The sequence below is a fragment of the Lissotriton helveticus genome, chromosome 9, assembly GCF_964261635.1.
Source record: "Lissotriton helveticus chromosome 9, aLisHel1.1, whole genome shotgun sequence".
NCBI classification, from domain to species: Eukaryota; Metazoa; Chordata; class Amphibia; order Caudata; family Salamandridae; genus Lissotriton; species Lissotriton helveticus.
Window position 1 is genome coordinate 1158540754 of NC_136070.1, and position 22374 is coordinate 1158563127.

Here is a 22374-nt window from a genome sequence, read left to right on the forward strand (position 1 = left end):
TCGTGCAAATCCATTCAGCCGTTCGGGCTAAAAGTGAGGCCAACCGCCCTATGGAAAACTCAATGTTAAAAACACGTTTTGGGACCCCCCTTTTTTCTCGACCCCCCCTGGACGAACCCCCCCCCAATTTTCAGGGGCTGCTCAGAAACAAAATGTGCCATTTTCCTGAAAATTTCAGCCAATTCCGTCCACAAACGCCAAAGTTATTAGACATAGAATTTTCAAAAATCCCATAGGGAAAAAATCCTAACTATATATACCTACTGGCGACCGCCAGTAGGTAATATATATCAGCACCTTCACTCATCTCTGCAGTGCCCAGCCGGCACACCGCCAAAGGATGAACAACAGACTGCAAATATCGTGCAAAATGCAGGTCTTTATTTATCCAAATCATCAGACGCGTTTCGAATACCTTTGTATTCTTTCTCAATTTACAAACACGTAGTCCACTTTTAGTTTTTATACAGTTTTTTTCAAAATGTGATGCTTTCACCCCCTCCATGTGATATATAGAGATGAAGGAAATACTTGTCAGGTATGCATGCTGGGACTCGTAGTTTCAGAGACCTCATTCAAAAGATTGCACATGATTTGCACAACATTACAGCCTAAATGCAGTATAATGTAAAATAGCGTGATGCACGTATAATACCAATTTCATTGATTTCATTTAAGTAGATGTTTTAGTTGAATTTTTCACCATATATTTCCCAATGGATATAAATAAATAAATATATGCATTGATAAAATGTATTGTGCAAAAAATATATATAAATATATATCTATTGTTTTTCAATTTGCAAAAACAGACACTTCATATGTACAGAATACAATATAAAAATAGTAATAAGCTATTAAAAATATTGACACTCTAAAATTCTATACAATTATCACGGAATGAATTCCTGATTTCATTATTGGTGAACATCATCAACTCCTGACAGTCTGGTAAATTTATATGCAAAGATACGCAATGTGCAAAAATACAAACTATGTGCAAATTTACATTGTTTTTTAGCAGCATCCAGGAATTTCCTTAATAAAGTGCAAAAAGTAATGTGATAGTTTTTAAAGTTCACTCAATATATACTACTTACTATTATGATTTATAAATCATTCATGGGTTTTTAAAAATTACAAGGAAAAAATAAGTTATACTTGTAATGTGAAAGACTAAAAACAGTATTGAGACAAAAAAGACGGGGGCCGGAGCTATATTTTCAAAATTTCAGAAGTATACAAGGTTGGAGGTACACAGGGGATATTTAATATTTGAGGATAGAATGTCAGAGAAAATAATGCAGATCCTCTGTGTTGTTCAATCCATTTGGGTGCCTGCTATCTAATTCCACAATGAATTTAGATTCTAACTGACGCATGTTCTTTTCCCGGTTCCCACCTCGCGGATTGTCGTTCACTGCAGCAATGACAAAATATTTTAAATCCGCTAGTTTGTTTTGGTGGATGGCTTTGAAGTGTTTCGCGACCGGGTATGTACTGTCGTTGTTGACAATAGCCCGCAAGTGTTGCAGAATCCTGACATGCACCTGCTGCTTGGTACTTCCCACATACCTGAGCCCACAAGTGCACGTCAGGATATAAACTGCATACTCGGTTTTGCAGTCAAAGCACCCCTGAATTTTGAACTCTTTCGGGCTAAATGGTGTGGTATACTTCCTGGTTGTCACCCCAAATTTACAAGCCCGACATGACGAGCATTTGTAAAATCCCTGTTTTTCAGGTAGCCATGGAGTCAGTTTCTTTTTACTGCTGAGGTCTGGGATACTTTTAGCTATTTGGCTTTTCATAGAAATACCCCTCCGATATGTTATAGTGGGTTTATCGGGTATCTCTGGTGTCATAACTGCATCCGTCTGCACTATCGCCCAATTTCGATTGATTATAGACCGAATTTGGCAATGCTGGCTACTATAAATTAGAATTAGTCTTGGGGTATTGGGAGTCTCCTCACTTTCCCGTGGTTCACTTTCCTCCGTGTTAATGCCCAACGATGATTCCCTGGGTCTACTATTGGCTTTCTCCAAAGCCCTTTGTAGACTATGTGCCGTATAACCTCTTCTACGGAATCTCTCAATTGCTTCTCGCATGCATATGTTCTGTTGTTCCTCACTGCTACATATGCGTTTAATTCGGAGAAGCTCTCCGTAGGGAATGCTTTCAATTAAATGTCTAGGATGAGCACTCGAGACATGCAACGTAGAGTTGCCGGCAGTTGGCTTTCTATGTAAAGTTGTTCTCATCCCACCATTCTCTATATATATCTTGGTGTCAAGAAATTCCACTTCAGTACAGCTTATATGTGAAGTAAAATTCAAATTAATCTGATTTGCGTTGATGTCACATATAAAATCATTCGCACTTTCATTGCTCCCCTTCCACAAAACAAAGACATCATCTATAAAGCGTAACCACAGTTTTATGTGGTCTCCATGTTTTAAGGAAAGTTCTTGTCTTAACGTCTGCTCCTCCCACCAGCCAACCACTAAACAGGCATAGCTGGGGGAGAAGCAAGACCCCATTTCCACACCTCTGCATTGTCTATACATCTTCTTTCCAAATACAAAGTAGTTGTTATTTAGGCACCATTCAATACTTTTCATGATCCTTTTATTGTGTTCATAATTTTCAATGGATCTGGTCGATAGGAAGTGTTTGACTGAATTCAATCCCACTTGATGATCTGTGCAAGTATATAAGGATTCGATATCCATTGTTATCAATTTCATGTGGTATTCCCATTCAATGTTGATAATTTTAGTTAAAAAATCACCTGTATCTTTTACATACAACGGTAATTCTTTCACCAGATCTTGTAGATAATAGTCAATGTATTGAGATAGGTGCTCACTGGCACTTTCAATTGCCGATATTATCGGGCGTCCTGGGACTGGTGTCCTCTCCTTGTGGGTTTTAGGGAGAAAGTATATGGATGGCATTATGGGCGATTCATTCCATAGAAAAGCATATTCATCCTTTGATATCATGTTGTCTCTTTTGCATTGGAGCAGATGTTTCCTCAATGTCTCCAAAGCTCTCGTATATTCCTTGTTGTTCGTTTCCACATAGCACATAGTGTCAGATAATTGTCGATTTGCTTCCATCAAATAATCCTCTTTTGGCCACAGGACTATGTTGCCGCCTTTATCTGACGCCTTCACGATTATTTCTGTATTATTTCCTAGTTTGGTCATTAATCGGTTGGGGTGGTAGTTGATACGGTGATACAGATCCTTTATGTCTTCCGTTACCCTCTCATGGAAGATGTCGATGGCATCTTTTGGCATTATTGGAATAAACACTGATTTTTGTTTGAAAGGACTTCTGCCAGCCCCTAGTTGACTTATTGATGCCAGTTGTAGTTGTTGTTGGGTGGACATGTCAATTTCATCCTCCTCATTGGTGTTCGCCTCTAGTACCTGTGCAGCCAATACTCCTTCCACATCTGTTGCTGCTAGTCTGATGTCACTTTTTTAAGATGATTGTCCTGCGGATTGTTTTTTCGCTAGTCCGTTCTTTATTTTGAAGAACTTGAGCAGCTTTAATTTTCTTATATAACTGAAAATGTCTATTCAAGTCTGTGCATAATTCAAGTTTCCAGGGGGGCAGTATGACAAGCCCAACTTCAGAATTTCCTCTTCTTTTTCATTTAACTTCAATGTTGTCAAATTGATGATTGTTTTATCCATTGCGTTGTTTATTGTTGATTGCGCCAAAAGTTTCTTTTTCCCTTTCCTCTTGTTTTTGCTGCGTCTTTCCCTCCTTTTTGCGTTTCGGGTTTTTGCACCACTTGGGGTTGAGGCTGTTATCGCTTCCGTGGTCTTAACGTTTTCAGCCTGTCCTCGACTAAAAAATCGATTTCTTCACCAAGGTCCAAGGCTCTTAGTGCAGGGTTTTCTTCATCGGTACTGTTCCTGCTGCTATCACTGTATACTGAGCTATTGTCACTCTGTTCACTCACTAGAGCGTTTCCGCCGATAGCTTGTTGGTTAGAACACCCTGCTTGTTCCCCCGCATGCTGCCCCTTTGTTTTTGTTGGATTGGCTTTGAGCTTTTTAGCCATGTTAAATTTGCGGGCAAACGTATAAATTCTGCCTTGTTCATAATCCACCAAATCACGAGCGAATTTGTATACCTTGCGTTGTTTAATTTTTTCCTCTGTTGTTTCTGCAGCCTGTCCTTAATTTATTTTCGCGTTTTGGCAATGTAATCATTCGGTTCCAATTTCATCAATTCCTCATTGATGGCCTTAATTTCTTCCAACAGTTTGATCCTATCAGATTCTGCATATCTAATCAGAAGGCCGACTAGATTCATCGATGCTTCCAAGTTCATTATACCCCACTCCTTTAGCATTTGAGGGTCAGGATTTTCGTAGCTCGGGGCAAGTAAAATTCTCAGCCCCCGCGGGACTCTGCCGGCTTCTTGATATTTACTTAACGACTTCTTCTCCCACCATTTCGTTACTTCTGACCTCATGCATTTTTCTAGTTTTCTTAGTAGGGTCTTGGCCGTATCATCGACTTGTACTATGTTCTCATTGGTTTGGGTAGCTCCCCGCTTTTGAATGATCGGCAGCTTGCTATAGATGTCATCTGCAGCTGCCTCCCTTGCGCGGACTTCGTCTGCTGACATATTAATGGTTCTTACTTTTTAACGTGTGTAAACTCCCACGTGCAGGCTCAAATGATAGAGCCAGTTCTGCCTGTCCACACCAGCCCACCGAGTCTCACTTGCGCTTGGACACTCACCGCCGTGTATGCGCCGCTCCTGCCGGTCCTCCGACCTCGCTAGGGTTGCAACAATCACGGTGGCCTGGCCTCAGCACCTCACTCGGGGGCCGCCGCAGTGGTTTCCGTTCTGGAAAGTCGAGAGAAAGGGTTGTTTGCAGCAGCCGCTTCCGGGGCAGGGGGTCTGTTTGCGAAATCAACCCGGTGTTCCGCAATAAATATCAGCACCTTCACTCCTCTCTGCAGTGCCCAGCCGGCACACCGCCAAAGGATGAACAACAGACTCCAAATATCGTGGAAAATGCAGGTCTTTATTTATCCAAATCGTCAGACGCGTTTCGAATACCTTTGTATTCTTTCTCAATTTACAAACACGTAGTCCACTTTTAGTTTTTATACAGTTTTTTTCAAAATGTGATGCTTTCACCCCCTCCATGTGATATATAGAGATGAAGGAAATACTTGTCAGGTATGCATGCAGGTATGCATGCTGGGACTCGTAGTTTCAGAGACCTCATTCAAAAGATAGCACATGATTTGCACAATATATATATATATATATATATATATATATATATATATATATATATATATATATATATATATATATATATATATTCACTGAAAAAACCATAGGTTAGAGACCATATATAGTTTGCTGGACATTTTATTGACATAAAAGCAATGAAATTCCATATATAGTTAGTTGCACTAACTATATATCGCGCACCCGCAATCCACTGCTGATGATGTCACATATTACATCATTCATGACATGGTCAGTGACATCACTGATGACATCACTGATGACATCTCAAATGACATCACTGATGACATCATCTAGTGTCTGTGTGTTTTTGTAAAGTTTAAATATGTTTTACATATTGAAGAATGAGTGGATGTATGGAAGACTGAGTGTGTGTGTGTGGCTGGCTGGGAGGTGTGTGACTCTGTGCATATCAATGTGCATATCAATGTGTACTTGTATCAGTGATTGTATAAGAGAGTAAGTATGTGTTAGTATATGTGTGAAAAGTATGGTGTTCTGTGTTTAACTGTATAGATGAGGAAATCGAAGTGTGATTGATTCTTCACAGGACTGACTAGGTGTATGAGTGCATATGATAGTGTTGTAATAATGAGTGACTGTATGTATGAGTGATTGTATGGGTGAATGAGTGAATGTGTGTGTAGACGTAGGAATCAGTGAGTGCGTATGTAGTAACTGGTATTGGTGTGTCATGATGTCATCAGTGATGTCATTTGAGATGTCATCAGTGATGTCATTTGAGATGTCATCAGTGATGTCATCAGTGATGTCACTGAAGTATGGTGTTCTGTGTTTAACTGTATAGATGAGGAAATGGAAGTGTGATTGATTCTTTACAGGACTGACTAGGTGTGTGAGTAACTCCATGGATGAGTGGCAGTGTGTGAGTGTCTGCATAGGTGTATGAGTGCATATGATAGTGTTGTAATAATGAGTGACTGTATGTATGAGTGATTGTATGGGTGAATGAGTGAATGTGTGTGTAGACGTAGGAATCAGTGAGTGCGTATGTAGTAACTGGTATTGGTGTGTCATGATGTCATCAGTGATGTCATTTGAGATGTCATCAGTGATGTCATCAGTGATGTCATTTGAGATGTCATCAGTGATGTCACTGACCATGTCATGAATGATGTAATATGTGACATCATCAGCAGTGGATTGCGGGTGCGCGATATATAGTTAGTGCAACTAACTATATATGGAATTTCATTGCTTTTATGTCAATAAAATGTCCAGCAAACTATATATGGTCTCTAACCTATGGTTTTTTCAGTGAATTTTCAAGGTTTTGTAAATGCAAATTCCTAACTATATATGGTCTATAACCTATGGTTTTTTCAGTGAATTTCATTGGTTTTTTAAAAGCTAATATCTATAGCTGTAAAATATATTCTTTATTACGTGACGTATCACGTAGCCACATGAGACGCCTCATGACGCGTCGCATAACCGTGACGTATCGGCTCTGCAGCACAAACAAAACCCGTAACGTAAGCGTGCCGGAGCACGCTTACAGATATATATATATTTTTTAACCTTAATTAGACAAAATCCACACGTGCACATATCTTGAGGCCTTGCAAAAGCACATCAAACAAACAGTCCCTACAATTTTGCCAAGTTTGCTGGAAATCTATTCCCTTAATTTTTTTTTTACTGTTTCTCTTGGTTTTCCCCTTGTTACGCTTACCGGGACGCTACCCGGTACGCGAACCGGACGCTCCAAAAACACAAGATGGCGGACTCCCGTTACGCTGCCGGTTAGCTGCCCGGTTCGCGTACCGGGAAGCGCCTCTACCGCGAAAAATCGCGGGGGACTTTAATATCCCCCTCATCAATCCTAGGGGGTCAGGAGGGGTTTACCTTGCCCCCTTTCCTTCATTTCCCCCTTCTTTTTTCACCACATCTTGTCTCTCGAACCTACCGAGAGACAAGATGGCGGCCGCTCCGGACTGTTTACAATGTTGACAGCTACGCTGCCGGTTAGCTGCCCGGTTAGCTGCCCGGTGAGCTGCCCGGTGAGCTGCCTGGTTCGCGTACCCGGACGCGCCTCTACGGCGTAAAATCGCAAAAAAATATATATATTATTTTTTGCTCCGCGGGGCACTTTAATATCCCCCTCATCAATCCTAGGGGGTCAGGAGTGGTCTACCTTGCCCCCTTTCCTTCATTTCCCCCTTCGTTTTTCACCACATCTTGTCTCTCGATCGTACCGAGAGACAAGATGGCGGCCGCTCCGGACTGTTTAGAATGTTGACAGACACCGGAGAGCCAATCAGCTTCGCTTCGCGAAGTTCCGTTACGCGTCAGGTACGCGAACCGGGGCGCTAACCGGAGAGCTGTCACAGATATATATATTTTTTTTAAACGTTAATTTCTCAAAATCCACTGGAGCACATATATTGAGACATAGCAAAGGCACGTCGGGCAAACCATATCTACAATTTTGCCAAGTTTCATGTAAATCTATTCAGCCGTTCGAGCTAAAAGTGAGTCCAACCGCCCTATGGAAAAATGAATTGGAAAAACGCGTTTTGGGACCCCCCTTTTTTCTCGGCCCCCCCTTGACGAAACCCCCCCAAATTTTCAGGGGCTGCTCAGAAACAAAATGTGCCATTTTCCTGAAAATTCCGTCCACAAACGCCAAAGTTATTAGACATAGAATTTTCAGGAATCCCATAGAGAAAAAATCCTAACTATATATACCCACTGGCTATCGCCAGTAGGTAATATACATATATAAACATATATAATCTGCATATCTATATAAATATAAATGCATGCACACATATACATATATGCATACATATGCATGTTATTTACATGAAAGTTTTAAAAACACTAATAAAAGCAAAGCTAAAAAGCCACCTCATTACAAACAGAATGGCTTTAACTTAAACGAGGGCGAGATCTATTGCATTTTCAATGCTTGTTTACTTTGGTTCTATCAAGAAGGCATTCAGATGTGTCACACATTTGCCATAAATTCTGAATGTTAGCACTCTAGTTGCTCATTAGATCACTGTAGTAAAGCTAGTGCTCACCAGGGAAGTCTGCTGCTAATCATGGTTTGCAGCCATTTTCCCGCATTTTTTATCCCGCAGACTTTCAGTCCGCATACCAATATCCCGCAAGGTCATTGACCTCGCATACCATTATCCCGCATTTTTTCAAAACGCATGTGCATTTATCGCGCATGCCTTTACAAAGAATTACGTTTTAAAGGCATGTATGGTAAATGCATTTGCGTTGTGAAAACCACGATGACGAGAGAGGTAAGTGGGTTTGTGTTAATTTTTTCGTGGGTTAGTGATTGTGTAGTGTAGTGTAGTGTAGTGTTGTGTAGTGTTGTGTAGTGTTGTGTTAGTGTAGTGTAGAGTTGTGGTGGTTGTTTAGTGTAGGGTCATGCTGGGGGTAGTGTTTTAGGGTTTAGGATTGTGTTGTAGTGTTTGCGTAGTGTAGGGTCATGCTGGGGGTAGTGTTTTAGGGTTTAGGGTTGTGTTGTAGTGTTTGCGTAGTGTAGGGTCATGCTGGGGGTAGTGTTTTAGGGTTTTGGGTAGTGTTGTAGTGTTTGCGTAGTGTAGGGTCATGCTGGGGGTAGTGTTTTAGGGTTTTGGGTAGTGTTGTAGTGTTTGCGTAGTGTAGGGTCATGCTGGGGGTAGTGTTTTAGGGTTTTGGGTAGTGTTGTAGTGTTTGCGTAGTGTAGGGTCATGCTGGGGGGTAGTGTTTTAGGGTTTTGGGTAGTGTTGTAGTGTTTGCGTAGTGTAGGGTCATGCTGGGGGTAGTGTTTTAGGGTTTTGGGTAGTGTTGTAGTGTTTGCGTAGTGTAGGGTCATGCTGGGGGTAGTGTTTTAGGGTTTAGGGTAGTGTTGTAGTGTTTGCATAGTGTAGGGTCATGCTGGGGGTAGTGTTTTAGGGTTTAGGGTAGTGTTGTAGTGTTTGCGTAGTGTAGGGTCATGCTGGGGGTAGTGTTTTAGGGTTTTGGGTAGTGTTGTAGTGTTTGCGTAGTGTAGGGTCATGCTGGGGGTAGTGTTTTAGGGTTTAGGGTAGTGTTGTAGTGTTTGCGTAGTGTAGGGTCATGCTGGGGGTAGGGTTTAGGGTAGTGTTGTAGTGTTTGCGTAGTGTAGGGTCATGCTGGGGGTAGTGTTTTAGGGTTTAGGGTAGTGTTGTAGTGTTTGCGTAGTGTAGGGTCATGCTGAGGGTAGTGTTTTAGGGTTTAGGGTAGTGTTGTAGTGTTTGCGTAGTGTAGGGTCATGCTGGGGGTAGTGTTTTAGGGTTTAGGGTAGTGTTGTAGTGTTTGCGTAGTGTAGGGTCATGCTGGGGTGTAGTGTTTTAGGGTTTTGGGTAGTGTTGTAGTGTTTGCGTAGTGTAGGGTCATGCTGGGGGTAGTGTTTTAGGGTTTAGGGTAGTGTTGTAGTGTTTGCGTAGTGTAGGGTCATGCTGGGGGTAGTGTTTTAGGGTTTAGGGTTGTGTTGTAGTGTTTGCGTAGTGTAGGGTCATGCTGGGGGTAGTGTTTTAGGGTTTAGGGTTGTGTTGTAGTGTTTGTGTAGTGTAGGGTCATGCTGGGGGTAGTGTTTTAGGGTTTAGGGTAGTGTTGTAGTGTTTGCGTAGTGTAGGGTCATGCTGGGGTGTAGTGTTTTAGGGTTTTGTGTAGTGTTGTACTGTTTGTGTAGTGTAGGGTCATGCTGGGGGTAGTGTTTTAGGGTTTAGGGTAGTTTAGTTGTTTAGTGTATGCTAAAGGCATATTCGTTCTAAAAGTTTTCGTTATTTTAATTTGCGGCCTAATAGTACATGCGGGATTTTTTTTGCGGACTGATGGTATGCGGGATTTCGTCATATATTCGCTAATCATACTTTCTATGGCAAAATGAACCCCCTCATTTTGTTCCTTTTGAAATTAAATGTTTTAAGAGTTACCACTTTATTCCAATCAAGATGGCTTCAGGTGTGCCATACCTTTGTAATAAGTAGGACTGTTAGCACTCTAGTTGTTCTTTAGAACACTCTGGGACATTCTGTCATTGGGCTATAGTTGGGCTACATCTGGCTGATATTTGGGCTACATTTGTTTTTTTTGTCTCTGGTGGCCATCTTTGGGCTACATTGGGCTACATTGGGCTACATTGGGCTACCTTTGGGCTCCAACATATATATAGCCCAATGTAGCCCAATATATATTTTTCAAAGTTAATTTTCGTAAAAACCACTGGAGCCTATATCTTGAGACATAGCAAAGGCACATCGGGCTACCAGTCCCTACAATTTTGCCAAGTTTGGTGTAAATCCATTCAGCCGTTCAGGCTAAAAGTGAGGCCAACCGCCCTATGGAAAATTGCATGGGAAAAACATGTTTTGGGACCCCCCTTTTTTCTCGGCCCCCCCTTGACGAAACCCCCCCAAATTTTCAGGGGCTGCTCAGAAACAAAATGTTCCATTTTCCTGAAAATTTCAGCCAATTCTGTCCTCAAACGCCAAAGTTATTCGACAAAGAATTTTCAAAAATCCCATAGGAAAAAAATCCTAACTATATATACCTACTGGCTATCGCCAGTAGGTAATATATATATATATGTATATATATATATATTGTCGCTCCAAGGTTGTCCACCTTGGAGCTTCGAAACGCGTCGGGCAGATCTATTATGGAGCGGCATCTACAAGCGGATCCCCATCCTCACCTACACATAAATCAAGCTGCTGCTCGTGTGCTACTCAAAGGTGGACAACCTTGGAGCGACAATATATATATATATATATATATATATATATATATATATATATATATATATATATATATATATATATATATATATATATATATATATATATGTAATTTTTTTGGGTTGCTGATTTTATCTGCATTTATCCACATTTATGTTATGAAAATATGAAGGTGTAACTCGTATTTTTCACATTTATTTAACAGACAAAAGTGAACTTACCTATGGATGGTTGATGGGTTTTAATGCTATTGGAAGGCATATATAAAGCATCACTCATAGCCAATGCACTCCTGAGTAAATATCCGCATTGTCGTACAAACACATGCATATCTGCAGTTGTTTAAAACGTCACAGCTTCTCTGATTTTTTCTAATTTCCCTGCATTTCAGTCTGCACAACCCTTGGCATCACTGAAATGATGGCCTCTTTACTGCTTTTTCCATATCTAGAAAATACATACATCAAAGGAATAGGTGGCTTTCGCTCTGTATTCAACTATAAAAATAAGTAAAAATGGAAAACTGGGAGCCTTAGATATAACCAAATTATCAGAAAGTACCACACGCATAGGGTTCATCATGCTGTGCAGCCGACGTGCAAGAAAACTGCTTATTAAGTCTGAATAACATTAGCTAAGAAAATAAATGCGTGCATACTATTTTCACATAAAATATGTTTTATGAGCTGGCCTTTAAATGTCTCTTATTGCGTAGTCTCTTGAGAGTTTGAACAGTAATTGCATTGTAGCAAAACATGGCTGCATTATTATTACCGGAAGTGAAAGAATAATTGGAACCAGGAAATTGTTTTCATGGTTTGACGTCGCTCTTGTGGTTTGTCTAGGTCAGTGCAGCAGAATCTTCCCGCCTGACTCCGGCACGCTCCAGATCCTCCAAGGGAACGGGACCACCGTGGGGACGGAGATCTTGTTCCAGTGTTCTTCTAAGCACCATCTTCTGGGAGCGGGGATAGTCACCTGTGTGTGGAGGGGGAACACCACCGCCTGGACAGCAGGAATACCAACATGTAAACGTAAGGTGTATGCTTGGATGTGCTTTATATACCAGGGTAACCTGTTATATTGAGGGGTTTTACAAATTACACCACGAGCCAGCCTTTTAGGGAGGGTGACAGGCCTGTTTCTTGTTACCATTCTCAGTGGTACTTGTGTTATAGGCAGGTCCACTAGAATTACGTGGCAGACAATTCAGCAGCAAATTATATGGCCTGGTTGTCTAAATAATGCTGCAAGAAAAGGCAAATTATGTGGCATAATGCAGCACATTTTCTGAACGTATTACTTCATTATTTAGTCATTTTTACACATGGTAATACTGCCTGGGCAAAGATGTCCCCTCATTACTACCAGTTTAGCAAACATATGCAGAAATAAGAAACTAAAAGATGACCAGTTTACCTTTGCAAAGGGTCTTATCTTACACTGCGGGCACACGTTGCCAAGTTTTTAGTAACTATTGATCCGTTTGAGCTACATTTTTTTGGTTAAACTCTACAGCAAATGATGGATTATGTGGCAAATCCATAATTATGGGAAAAATTTCCCAGCCGCAGAGTCCTTTAATTCTAGTGACCTGTGTAGGTAAGAGTGGTGAGGCTCACAAGGGAAAATTAGTTATTTATTTAATTTTCCCTTGTGGTCAACTCTTGAAATTTCCCGAGCCGGCCTTACCGCCTCACCGCTCTTACATGCAGCGGCCGCGTCTGCTAACGTGTGACCTCCGCAGTGCTCCTTTTTGGGACGAGGTGGGAAAAGTGAGAGAAGCAAGGCCAATCGTTCACAATATAACATGCTTACATTTAGGAAACAAACAATCTTGCTGTAGTTTGGGGTAGGAGATTGATGGATAGGTGAGGGTGATTGTCCACATAACATAATGCTTCAAAGGATTAGTTTGAATGGGGTATAGTCCGTGGACCTGTTAGAATTACTTTCGTAGTGAAGAGATGAGGTATTGTATATAAAGACTGCTGTGACCAAAGCATTTGCGTCTTTCTAGCTAGATGTAGAGCCTGATCTTGGCAGCTGACCTTGGGCATCAGGTTAGTTGGTATAGCTTTGGTGAGGTAGTGAGTGTAGGAGAGTAGGGTCTGCTATCCTATGGTCTCCCCAAATTTTTGCTTTTTGCTTCACTGGTTCATGACTTAATGTGGCTGTGGGCCTGCTAATCAGACCCACAGCCTGCTGTTCTCTCTCTAAATTGTTACCCATGTACTTTAGGTGCATAACGAAATTGGAACTGGTTCACCTTATTGGCCCCTGTAACAGTGTACCCAGGTACCCAGGGCATAGGTGCTTCCAAGGCCTACCAGGGGCTGCAGCATGTATTGTGCCACCCCTGGCCTGGCCTCCATATTTGACACAACTGGCTGATCACTCAGCTGGGGTAAGTCGGTGTAACCACCCCTTACTTAGGTGTAGTATGCCTATACCTAACCTAAAATGGACACATATGTTCATATCAGTCACTCCTAGGGAAGGCCTCATCAATCCTGGAGGCAGAGTGCTTGGAAATATGTGAGATGGTGCTCTGGCATGAGCTGAGCCTGTCTGCAGCTTTCGGAACCATGTCCTTTAGCTGTTTCATGATATTGCCATACCATATACTCTTAAGTGCATTATGAACCTCGCGGTTAAATGCTATCTTAGGTTTGGCTTTATCAAAACATGTCGAGTAAGGTGTCATACGAATTGGAATACTACCCCCTCGCCAGTTCTGGCGACGGGGGTAGCATTCCACCCTTCTAGAGGGACACGACATGTACCTAGCCTGAACCCCGGTTAAAGTTAAACAGAGCCTTAGCATCACAAAATGGATGCTGCCACCACAGACACAAGTCTGACCTCCTGCTGCTGGGAGTCCTTCCAGCGAGGGCAGCTTGGACAAAGGGTTTCCTGCCTGAGGAGGTGCTAGCACCACTCCAGACAGGATTTTGTGTATTGGGTAGGACAGGGCTGAATAGAATCAGACATGCCTGGGGCACACAAGGTGTCCCTGTGCATAGGCCAGTTCAAACCGGTGCTGGGGCTTTCCAGCCCCAGTCCTGGCCTGAAACTGGACAAAGGAAAGGGGGAGTAACCACCCCCCTTCCTGGTTCCACCCAGAGGAGGGACCTAGTAGGTGATCCGGCCCCCCAGATTCGAATAAGAGTGGGAGCTGTGTCCTGAGACTTCAGATCATCCTGAATCAACTTTTTTTTTTTTTTTTGGTGTAAGATGTTTATTGCACTTTCCATAGCAAACCAGTTACATTCAAGGCGCCTACAACCGCATTGGGCCGGCTACAAGTACACATAGCAATAGAAAGGATGTCATTAGGTTTACACAGCCCATCAGCCGACATCCAGCGGACCGGCGGCGTCCTGGTTGCAGAGCTCAGATATGACTTTCAGTGCTATAATCGCTTACAAGCATGTCGTTGTTCTTACTTTGTCGTACATTTTTTAATTTAACTAAACATAACATTACATTACTCAACTGGCAAGTGTCCTCTAACTACTAGAGCTCTGTATCACAGCATCCTCCCTCCTCAGTGCCATCTTAATATACAATCTTAATCTTATGTTTGTATTCGTAGTCTGTATCCTTTAGCCCATGTCCGCTTCCGACCCTGACGTGCTTTGCGCAAGCAAATAGGCACGCAAAAACTCCCAATAGTCCTTGGGCCTAGACCCAATCGGCAATTCTACCCCATATGTGTTGAGCGTGTCCCGACAATATGTCATGTCTTCCAGCCACTGTTTCACCTGCGGGCCCCTTTTGCTATTCCAGTGGAGGGACACCCTTCTTTTGGCCAACAGGAGTGCCACAGCACAGAACTTACGTTTCAAAGCCCTCAGTTGCGGAACAATACCCAACAGGCAGACCCTCACCTCGCACTCCACCGAAACTCCAAGCATTTTATTCAGAACCTGTATGACTCGTTCCCAGTATCCCGCCACTTTTCGACAATGCCATGCTAGATGCATGAAATCTGCATCGTTCTGACCACATCGGTAACATTTGGAGTCTTCTCTGAAGCCGTATCTGTGCAATCGCTGTGGCGTGTAGTATACCTGGTGCAAGTATTTGTAGTGAATGATTCTCAAGTTTCCGTTAGGCGTCAACATGCTAGTTAGCATACAACAGGCACTCCACTCGTCATCTGTTAGTGGCACCTCCAACCCAGCACTCCACTTATCCTTAGCTTTGTCCGTATTACCACCCACCGCGTTCTGTAAGCTTGCATATAGTTTGGATACCTATCTGGGATGAAGCCGGATTGATCAGGTCTTATTAACATGGGCATAAGCGGTTTCAGCCTATCAGCCAGTAGACTGGCTATTATTTTCGTATCTACATTCAAAAGTGACAGGGGGCGATAGGAGTCACACTTGTCTACCTCCTTGCCCGGCTTCAGAAGTGTAACTAGTAATGCTTCCCTCAGAGATGCCGGCATTGTCTGGGCCTCGTGTGCTGTTCCATAGAGTCGCACTAGGTGCGGAGCGAGCAAATCCGCATACATTTTATAAAACTCCGTCACGTAGCCGTCTGGCCCCGGCGCCTTGTTATTGGGCAACCTCCTAATGGTATCCGTGACCTCTTCCACTGTGACAGGTCGTGCCAAGTATTCCCTATGTCCATTCGCTAACCATGCTATCTCCACATCCTCCATATATTTCAACAAGTCTGCGCGCGAGGGTGACGGGCGCGCCTTGTATAGTGTGCCATATGTGGTCATAAATTCCTGCATTATCCCCTTTATATCAGTAATCACCTCTCCGGTCGGCGTGCAGATGGATGTTATATTCTGTGGCTTCTTTCCTGAGCATATTTTCTCAGCCAGCGCTCTGCCCGGCCTTCCCCCCTCACCATATCGTCTAGCAGTCGCTCGTTTAGCGACATATCGAAGTTCGTCCAATGCAAATTCCCTATGTTCTGTCAACAGAGCTTGGATGTCCCCTAGCACTTTCGTGTCCCCTGTCTGCGTGTATTTTTGTTCCAATGCCTGTATGGCCTTTTCTCGTGTGTGCAGTTGGTGTCGTATATCCTTGAGTATGCCTGAAGTTGTACTGATGCACACCCCCCTGATTGTGGCCTTAAAGGCTTCCCAAAGTAATCCCGGATCTTCAGTCGTCGGGCCGTTCAGATCAAAGTACTCAACAATAGCTGTATGTATCGTGGTGACGTATAGGGGGTCCTTCAAAGCCATTGCATTGAAGCGCCAGGTGAAGGGTGGTGGTTCATAATGTGGGATACTAACTTCCAGGAGCACTGGATTGTGGTCTGACAATGTTCGTGGTAAATGTTTGATACTTGCTACCCAATTCAACACCTCTTGCGTACCCAGCCAGTAGTCCAGCCTAGACCAACTATTGTTAGCTGCGTTAATGTGTGTCGCTGCTATCTCCTCTGGGTTACCAACCCTCCATAAATCCACCATTCGCAGGTCTTCCATGGCATCCTGCAGCATTGTTCTGGCATTCCCATGCTGTTCCAACGTGTGTGTCGCCCTGTCTAGAGTGTCCTGCAGTGTTACATTAAAATCGCCTCCCCATATCACATGAGCCATCCCTTGGTCATCAACAGTATGCCACACCTTTCTGAAAAACCCCGGATCATCTACGTTAGGGCCATATGTATTTACCAACAGTACCCTCTGTCCTCTCACCTTACCCGCAACCATAACGCTCCTCCTCTCTGAGTCCCTGTGTATATTCGTGATCTCGAAATTCGTTCCCTTCTTTATTAAAATGCTCACCCCTCTGGAGTAAGATGAGTAAGTCGAGCTGGTCACAGATTCAGCCCACTTAGCACCCAGTGTGGGTGAGCCGTCTCGTGCCAAGTGTGTTTCCTGTATGAAAACTATGTCAATACGTAAACGGTCCAAATAAGCGAACATCTGCCTGATCTTTTTCGGGTTACCTAGGCCCCGGACGTTCCACGTTAAGAATTTCAGCGTACTATTCCGTGACATTGATATATTGGTGGATTGTATTCAAATTCAATAGGTGTCTCGTGTGCATTAGGTGGTATAGGTCAGTAGCGTCATACATCACAAATATCAAAAGTAACAAAGGCATACAGTCAAGGCAGTCATGTTTCGCTGAGCATTTCGCGACCAAGGAGTTCGCCATGCTTCTCAGACACAGAGGTTGTAGTTGAGTATAACTCAAATGTCTTCCCCTCCCCCCTCCCACTTTAGCACCCAAACTCTGCCAAAGCCATCCCCGAACAACTTTTAACTTCAATGAGAAACATGTCGTGGGGTGCACCCTCATGGGGGTGTCACCAGGGTCGCACCTCTCCATCCACATAGTGGACGTGGACGGACGCTTGCATAAACGTCATTATAATGCATACATTAATCCTTCTCTCTCCCTCCAATCCCCCAAACAGAACGAAATATTGTTGCATGGGGTAACTTTATCCACCCAGACCTTCCACGTTTCTGTGACTTAAGTGTACAGCGACTTAAAGCCGCGCTTGTCCCGCATCTCTGCTTATCAGACAAGCAGTTCGATTAACAGTTTAAGCAGTGCGTATATTAGAAACTTTCAGTGTACCTCTCGTGTCACGCGGTTCGCGCCACCTCCTCCCGTTTCTTCCCCCTCTCTTCAGATAATCACTGCGCAACAGTACCTTCAGTGGGGTTCCGCTGTCGACGGTCATAGTTACAACACTAACGGAACTACATCTCCATATCGTTATCTAGTCCATGCGCGGCTGTTATGCATCTCAATAGTCCCCATTGCACGCATGATCGAGTATAAGCCATAATCCTTGTCTTGATGCCCGTAGTGTTGTTCAGAAGAGTTCCAGACAGATTATCACTCAACATCGCTCGTAGGTTCGTTTCGTTCTTGATCTTTCCGTCGCTTTCCTTGCCTCTTGATATACTCGTGTGCCGCCTGCACTGTCTGAAATATAACTTGCTTCCCTACATTCGTGAGCTTGAGTTTTGCCGGGTACAACATGGCGTATTCTAGACCAAGTTCTCGTAACTTCTTTTTCACCGGAGCGAATTCCTTCCGTGCCAGTTGAACCGCCATGGTGTGATCAGGGTAGAATTCCAGAGTGTTTCCCTGATGAGTAATCTTGCCCATTTCTCTGGCCAGCCGTAGGATCGTGTCTCTATCTCTATAGTTGAGCATGCGGGCTATGATCATACGCGGGGCCGCTCCAGGCTTTGGTACAGGGGCCAGGGATCGGTGTGCTCGTTCTACTAAGAACACTGAGGATAGTTTTTCGGAGCCAAAGATGTCTCTCATTAGTGTCTCGATGTAAGTTTCCATCTTCCCCATGTTGGTGGACTCCGGCAGGCCCGAAATGCGGACGTTGTTGCGCCTGGATCTGGCTTCTTGGTCCTCCACCCTGGCACGTAGGCCCTCCACTGTTTTCTCCAATCCACTACAGGCCTTTGACGTGGTACTGTGGTCGTCTTCCACCCTGGAAATCCGCTGTTCTGCTTCCACGATACGGCCGTCGTGTTTTTCAATTTTTGCCGCCATACTGTCCACTCTCTGCATCACATTATCCAATTTACCATTCATGTCTTGCAAGCTCTGTTGGATTGCACGTAGCACTGACTCCATGCCCGTTCCCTCCGCCATCTCTCGATCCCCGTCTGCTGCCGGGTCTGTTGGGGGAAGTTTGTCTTGTCGTCTTGCTTCGAATGGGAGCTTGGTTTGCTGCTTGTCAGGTTTCCCCATGTCCCTTCGCTGTTGTGGCGAGTTGTTTTGGGTCGTCCTCGGGCTGTCAGCCAGTGCAGTTTTGGTAGTAGTTGCGGCGTGATTTGTTGCTACCGCTGCCCTCCACCGCGATGTGCGTGTAGACATCGACCAAATTGTCAGTGTGGATGCGCAGTATGGTCTGTGATGGGATTGCGCGCTTTGAAATTTAACAGTTGTTGCCTCCCGGACGGCTCATGTGGCCCTCGCTATACTGGGCGCGTCTCCCTGGCGCCTCCTGTTATAGGGATGCTATCCTTGACTGCGGTCAGGCGTTATTTTCATATGGAGAGGACCCTCTGGGCAATACCTCTTTTCCAGGCGTTCAGCACGTCTGATGCCCCTCACTCCCCGCTGTGTCCGCAGCCGTCCTCACTCATGTCGTGTTCATCTCCTCAATTACGTTGTGTTTTGGACGCAGCTACACCCCCACATTCACAGCTACTCCTCATGTGCGTCTCCCATGTACCTCCGGAGCTCTTGTCATCCGCCTTTCAGCAATGCGGGGGCCCGTGATGGTCGCTTCGTTCAGCCGCCGTTGCGTTGTTTATGCGTTCCAGCGGCGCCGCCATTTTGTTCGCGCTGGAACGCACGGTAAAGTACGGCGAAAACGCTCACTGCCGCTGTCCACAGTTGCCGCTTTGCCTTGCAGGGTGTTCCAGGTCCCCGACCCAGTCGGCGCCAAGAGTGCAGCACGCCAATACCTCATTAGATGTCGTTTAATTGCGGGTTCGTCGATCCACCCGGGCGGCCATTTTGGAGCGCTCCCGGGTCCGCTCTTCCTTTTTCCCCGGAATCTCCCCGCATAGCCCTCGTAGGGTCACCTGCGTGATACAGCTACATGCGGTCCGGGTTCCGACGCCAGATTCTTACTTTTTCTGGACGTTAGCTGGGGATTAGAGGGGTCAAAGGCCGCAAGTGTCGCGCCCGTCCGGCGGAGCTGACAGACTAGTCAGCCATTCCGCAGTGCGCCCTCTAGCGCCCCCCCGATCATCCTGAATCAACTTGTAATACAGAAGAAGACTGGACTTCGACATTCTGCTGCACAGAAGACGGAAGAGAATCTCCCTTGTGGCCAAGGAGTGACCACCCTGTGAACACAGGCACCAACCAGCAACTCGACGTCTGCTTTGCCGCCGCCTCCCGCCGGAGCCCGAGCCCAGAGCCTGACAAGACCCAGACTCCCAGACTTCTCACAGCCCGATCCACAGTCCCTGCAAAGAAGGGACCCGTGGAGGCACCGAGAGACGTGGGACCGGACCTCTTGGAAGACCCCCGAAACACTGACTGCGCAGCATCAGAGGCACCCTCGACGCTGTGCTTTGGGGTTTGAGAAGCCCCCACCTCGAGCAGCCCTTGCACCGAAGATCAGCCCCCCAGCATCTCCACGATCTGCGTGGGGCCCTTTTGCACTGTGCCACTCGACGCGCCATCCCGGCCACTTGCCACATGGCTAGCGGCCATCTTGGCGACGAAACCTTCAATTTACACTGCGGATCTGGTTGCTCCAGATTTGCCCTCGCTCCTGTAAAAAGGAGCACCTGCTCTGACCTCGCTGGTCTGAGTAACAAGCCTTTTTCGATTCCTGCGTGGCTTGCATTAGCCAAGGCCTGTTTGCTCCAATCAAGTTGCCGACACCGCCAACAGCGAGAAGCCTGCGTGGGACAGCTCGTGACCGACTCCTGGATGTCTTCAACCCCTCGTGTCCACGTGGCTGCAGAGAGAAGCTACACCTCGACGCCTGTTTGCACCCGACATCGCCTGGTTCCACTCTGGTTCCACGGTAGTCACTGGCTAGTGACTTTGAACATTGTCCCCTCTGCTTTCAGGTCTTCACCTCTAGAGATCCACCCTTGGATCCACCGGAACTCTTCACATCGAGCCGCCTGCAGCATCTTCAGCTCCAAGCACCATCGACCTGCGTGACGAAACCCGACACTAATTCGACCCTATGCACCCACTTCCTGTGGGTGAGGTAACTCAGCTCCGCCGGTGTTCCCACACTGGTACACACCTCTAGGGTCTGTGTCTAAAGTTTCATCCTTCTAGGTCACTCGGAAGGTTCCTTTTTACCTAACTTTGCAACTTTTACGCACCATTGACATTGCATTGGTAAAGCGTGCACTTTCCGCACTGCACCCGAGTCCCGCGGGCCTTTCCCGACTTCTTCACTGCTAGTCCCGAACAGCTCCAGCGATTCCCCAGGCCCTAGGCCTCTTCACTTTCCCCATAGTGGTTCTTATACCACTATTTTAGTATATGGTTTAGGTGGCCCCTAGGGCTCATCCATAATTGTGCAACTTTTGTGTATTTAAACTGTGTTTTGTTTTAACGCATTTGCTTCTGTGCTCATAAAGAGTATCAGGGATATTTGTAGAAATAAATCTATATATATTTTCAATATATATCTGTGTGGTGTCCTTTCATTTGGTATTCAAGGGATTGTGTATGGTAAAACAGCTTGCTTCACATGCCTTTACAGAGTTTAGCCTAAGACTGCTTAGTCCATGCTACCCCTAAGATAGCTTGTCTATAAGGTTGACTTTACAACCTGCACCATAAGGGTTGCTTGGCATGGTACAAGGTGATCACTAGAACTAGTGAGCATCATATACCAGGCCAACTTCTCACATTGGTGAGCAGCGGATTGGGATTTGAGCTTGCTGTTGTTTTACCATTACAATCTTTGAAAATATCATTTGAAAGATCATACAGGTACCTGATAGGTACACTAAAACAAGACTAGATATACTTAAGTTCTACTGAACTTAGTTGTTGTAGAGGATAGGGAGTAGCACACCCTGACTACAACTACTAGATAGGTTTTGTAGGAAAACACAAGTGTAGGTAGATTGTAACACATCCACCACACTAGAGCAATGTCTGGAGCAGAGGGATCCACTGGAACCACCTCTGTTGAGAGTGACCCTCCAAGGGCACCATCCAAATTTGCTATCTTTCCATTTAAGGAACTGAGGCAACTGTGTTCCATGAGAGGAATCAAAACAGGTCCTACTCCTACAGCAGGACACCTCAGAGAGCTGTTAGACCAGTATGAAGCTCTAAAGAACTCCAAGCCAGGCACCTCAGGGACTGGTGAGGAAGTTTCTCCCTCTGAAGATGATAACCCTGATGCCCCTGCCCCTGTTGTCCAGATAGATGAGGAAGACCAGACCACTGGGAATACTCAGCCTGAGGAAGAAGAGGGGGAGGAGGTTGAAGAAAGTGAGTCTGATGATGATAGAGATAGCCAGGTGTTAGTCAGCAGGCTTAACCAGGCTAACCTAAGCTTATTTGGGACTGAAGCTGGGTCCAACCCATTCAGACCCCAAATGGACTTAAACAGGAGCATAGGAGGAGGAGGAATCACTCAGGTGAATCCAATACTTCCCATGTTTCTAGAGGTTCTCATGGTAACTCCAGAAGGGAGTTCACTAGCCCTCAGAGAAGGGAACATGAGGCCAAATGAGAGAGGCTGAACTTAGGATCCAGAGACAAGAATTAGAAGTTGCCCTGGCCAAAGAGAAACTTGCTAGAGCAAGGCAGCCTAGAGAGAGTGGATTAGATTCCACTGGTGGCAGCACTATCCCTAAGGATAAAGACAGGTCCTATGATAATAG

The 22374-nt window shown here is 44.9% G+C and overlaps 1 protein-coding gene across 1 annotated transcript in view; it reads left to right on the forward strand.

Moving 5' to 3' along the window:
* The window catches only part of SUSD3 (sushi domain containing 3), a 295748-nt gene that overhangs the window by 155545 nt on the left and 117829 nt on the right, over positions 1 to 22374 (forward strand). Inside the window, exon 2 of the mRNA XM_078662411.1 lies at positions 11870 to 12058. Within this exon, the coding sequence (XP_078518537.1) occupies positions 11870 to 12058 (189 nt within the window). The remainder of the gene's footprint in view (positions 1 to 11869; positions 12059 to 22374) is intronic.